Source organism: Salmo trutta, chromosome 15 (genome assembly GCF_901001165.1).
Source record: "Salmo trutta chromosome 15, fSalTru1.1, whole genome shotgun sequence".
NCBI classification, from domain to species: Eukaryota; Metazoa; Chordata; class Actinopteri; order Salmoniformes; family Salmonidae; genus Salmo; species Salmo trutta.
In genome coordinates this window covers 28,252,386-28,256,579 of record NC_042971.1, presented here as the reverse complement: position 1 = coordinate 28,256,579, position 4,194 = coordinate 28,252,386, and the positions used below count along the sequence as shown (strand labels likewise).

Genomic DNA, 4,194 nt, shown 5'->3' with positions numbered 1-4,194 from the left:
ACATATCAGCCCTAAAAACAGTAATCAACTAAATATGCAGCTCGTTTTGAGTTTTCGCTTTCCTTATAATGCAAATCCAAATCACAAAGAGTAAATAGCAGGGATCTATTTGTACCCACACTCTCCAAGGAGATTAGTCTGGGGACAGCTCCGCTGAGAGACTCCCAGCAGCAGTATGTCCAGTAGGAGCTGGAGCCCAGCCAGGGATGAGGGCTCCAGGGCTTGTCTTTGAGGAGACAATTAGGAACATGCTCTCCTGGCACCTGGCCATGGGCCCCAGTCTCACTGGGAGTGACTGCTCCTGGCCCGCTGCCATAGACCCCTCTTAGAGGAGAACCTGTCAAAGCACTCAACTCCCCAATAAGCCAGCCAATCAGAAGAGAAGTGGACGTGGCTTTAGACTCAAGTCAAGGGTAGGTCTGTGGTTATGGGTAGAGCCGAGGTTCTTTGAGAGGATTCACTCAAAAGTGAAGCTCAGAACACATAGGGGTTTTCCAGCGTCACAATGTTAAATTATGTTACAGGCTACATATTTAAAAAAATATTCGGTTTGTTTTGAGGTAGAAAAAGAGACAAAATGTCACTTGCATTACAAAGACAAAAAGCGTTAAGAAATATTTGTTTATGATTCACGATTTATTACATTTCAGAGGATACATTATAAATAGTGAAAGTGCTATATTAATACCCACAGCTATCACCTGGCACATGAAAGTTCATGACATCTGTAAGAGTGCATTATTACAAACTAAACGCAGATGATCAACTACCAATAAAAATACATCATTTAAATTAAACTATGTAACTCTGAAAATAATGATTTGAGTCTATTTTTAAATGCAGTCTGCACTAACTAATTGCAACAAAATTACAACTTAAGCCTCTTGCCACACTTTTAACAAAGCCAAAAAGCCCGAAGTAGGTTTGCGAAACCTTTTCAAACATGACTTAAAAGCTTTATTTGATAGCTCCTGTAAAACTTTGGAAAAGGGTGCCATACATAGCACATGCCAATCGGAGTCTAGTTCCTCTCAAGGCATCTTTCGACATCTATTTGCTTTTCTTTTGAAAGCGTTGTCCAAATAAAATAAAATGGATTAACACTAAGAGGAATGCATGGTCACCAGAGCATATTACATAAAATGTGCTGTCACCCATTTCAAGCCTGACAGTAGCTACTGAATGATGTATAAAGTCAATCTTGCTATGTGGTACTGGTTTTAAAGTAACTGTCCAGTGTTTCCAGATTTCTATTAAATATGACCTATAATTCATTACAATATGAGTGAAATAGTTTTATTTGTTTTTATATGTTGGAATGGTGTGGGTGTACCCCAACAACAGAATTGTGCACATACTCTGAAAAATATTAATGCGGATAGACTGTTGATTGACCAGCTCATTCTCCTCAGGAGGATGACATCATCCTCTGAGGAAATAGCAAGCATTTTCGAAATGGTCTGTTTGAGAAACAAGTTTGAGGTTTATTTTTATGCTTTGGTCACAAATACGTGTATAGGAAAAGTCAACAACATTATTTGGGTATGAGATAACAGAATATGAACTTTTAAAAGTGAGATTTTCACTGGACAGTTACTTTAAAAAAAGGTTGAGGCAACTTTTAGGGGAATAGTCCTTTAGTTAGAAATCGAATTCTACAATTTGCAAGTCCAGGAGTAGAATAGTAGTTGTAGAAATAAATACTTTAGAATACTTCAAGGACGACTAGCAATTTACATCTACACAAGGAAATGTGCTAGCGGCACATGAATATACATTTCAGCACCATAGACAGCGCTCTTTCTAGTGGGCATCATTATCCTTCACGCATAGCCTGTCTTCAATGTAGAATACTTTACCAAATGGTCCTTTGCTGAAATGACCCCACAAATGTATTATAATATACTGAATTATTCTACTTTAATACACGATTTATAAACGTGGCACAGATATTAATCCACTCAGTGTGATTTATGATGAAATGGCAAACATAGTTCCTTGAGGTCATAGTGTTTGTTTTTGTGCCATATTGCTTATCCCAGTTAATCCCAAATTGATGTTAAGAGTTTCTTTCAGTCAGTTACACCTGAACTATAACGTGGATATGTTGTCTATTTACAAAGTCCCAACATTTTCAACTGCAGCGTTATCAAGACAAGATGACCGTTTCCAGGACTTGTCCATTTCCTTTCTCAATGTGTGGCATATCCAATTCTGACTCATTCTTTGCAATGGGTAAGGTACCAGGGTCCTCCTGAATGTGACAACTGGTATGTTGGACAACGGAGTGTGGCCGGTGTTCGCTATCTGGAGGCGACGGTCGGACAATAATGGATGGTCTCGTGGGTTCTCTCTTCGCCTTGGTGGACGGGCTGCGGTTGTCACGCTCGTATTCCTCCTGGGCACGCTGGATCTTCCTCTTCTTCATCCTCCTCTTGTTAAAGTGAAATGCTGCCAGGGAAACTAATATTATCCCAATGATCATGGCCACCAGCACCATGAGCGCAAAGGTAGAGGAGAACGGCTGGAAGAAGCGGTCCATTTGGTCCATGCAGGTGCCGTTGGTTTGGGAAGCCCCGTTGTAGATGCACAGTGGTATGGAGAGACCCACATTCTCTGACTCCTTGGTTGTCATTTCGTTGGGGTTTGATTTTCACTTCGGGGTGGTAATATGTCCTTCTCTCCAACCTCAGTGCGACGAGGCAAATGGAATCAAACGCCTTGATTGTCCCATTAGATTGACCTAAATGGAAATTAAAACCCCTTTGAGATCAGTAGCAAAATGTTACTATACAATACGCCAATGACATTGAGCAGGGGGGTACAGTAGCATATATGCCCTCCGTGTATAGGCTCACCATTCATGGCACGCCCGATTAAATTATTTAAATAATTGAAAGGACTATTAGCCGTGCGTAATTGCGCTTCAGTTTTGAGATAACAACAAATTCATGGCTCCAATGAACAGAAATCAGAATTATTATTATATTTGGACGACAGAGACATCATTAAATTCCATACAATTCCAATAAATTTACCGCAAAAGTTCCTATGTGAATAGTATCAATATGAGATCATGGAGATTGGCTTATATCATAGACTACTACAATTCTTATAGCCCAATTAAATGAATTCCCTTACATGAAACACAAGACATGGTCATTACCATGATGTAGGGTAATTTCAAGAGACAGACATTTAAGAGAACAATAGGAACGTATCTATTTCAGACTGTTTGAGGGGGAAATATATGTTTTAATCGCTTACCTGGTGATACTATCTAGTCGAAGCCGTTTCAGAGTCGAGGACCGGTCGGAGTGAAGATGTGGGGAGCAGAGAGAATTCTCGGGCATCACAATGACGTAGCCTAGCACACAATGCAAAAGCTGTACTCTGTTCTTTTTACAGTCTATGGTTCTCTCTCTCACACACACACACACACACACACACACTGAATGCACATCTGTGTTCCACATTCATCACTGGAGTCTACATCGCCTCCTACAGGCTCCTCTGCTTCTGAAAAGCGTAGGGGAATTAAAACGTCTACAGTATAACATCAAGGGTATACCAACAGATACGCGAACAATAAACGGAACAATATATTTAGGCGAAAAACTGACTCCGCATACAGTACCTATATGCGCCTTGAACCCCTACTTACTTTCTGTTGGTCATCACATGCGTGTAAGCACTTCAACACTAGCATGTCAAATAGTGTGGAGCTGTTCCTGCGCTCGTGGTGCTGAAATCATCTGCACAGCGTCATGACCATAGTCAGTCGATTTAGGACTGTCATTTAATTTCGCGCACTTTTAGTTCACATGATCATGCGCTTAAATTGCTAAAACAATACTTTTGACCTTAAAGTCGCAATCTGCAGTTGCTACATTTATTTTGGAGTTATAAATTAAAGATACTGTATTGATTCTTGAACAATAGAACATAAATGCATTATGAGCTTAGTTTAACTGTCTAACCCCATCAGAACCACAAATATATATATAGATGTATATTGTGTTATTGACTGTACGTTTGTTCATCTCTGTGTTGTTGTTTTTGACGCACTGCTTTTTTGCTCTCTCTCGAGTCAGGTCGCAGTTGTAAATGAGAACTTGTTCTCAACTGGCCTACCTGGTTAAATAAAGGTGAAATAAAAAAATAAAAAAAGATATATATTACTTCAATGTTAAA

General features: G+C 39.7%; 1 protein-coding gene across 1 annotated transcript; it reads right to left on the bottom strand.

The window, feature by feature from the left end:
* Nucleotides 1–617: 617 nt before the first annotated feature.
* On the bottom strand, nucleotides 618–3,972 carry LOC115148703 (uncharacterized protein C11orf87 homolog). The gene is made up of 3 exons (XM_029690836.1): nucleotides 3,665–3,972; nucleotides 3,268–3,367; nucleotides 618–2,743 (listed from the first exon to the last, which is right to left on the bottom strand). The coding sequence occupies exon 3, from the start codon at nucleotides 2,633–2,635 to the stop codon at nucleotides 2,150–2,152; it is 486 nt and encodes a 161-aa protein (XP_029546696.1). The 5' UTR covers nucleotides 2,636–2,743; nucleotides 3,268–3,367; nucleotides 3,665–3,972; the 3' UTR covers nucleotides 618–2,149.
* Between the last annotated feature and the right edge of the window lie 222 nt (nucleotides 3,973–4,194).

Bases quoted from the DNA above. Each gene is read 5' to 3' on its own strand.
- LOC115148703 (XM_029690836.1), bottom strand. From the start codon at position 2,635: ATGACAACCAAGGAGTCAGAGAATGTGGGTCTCTCCATACCACTGTGC.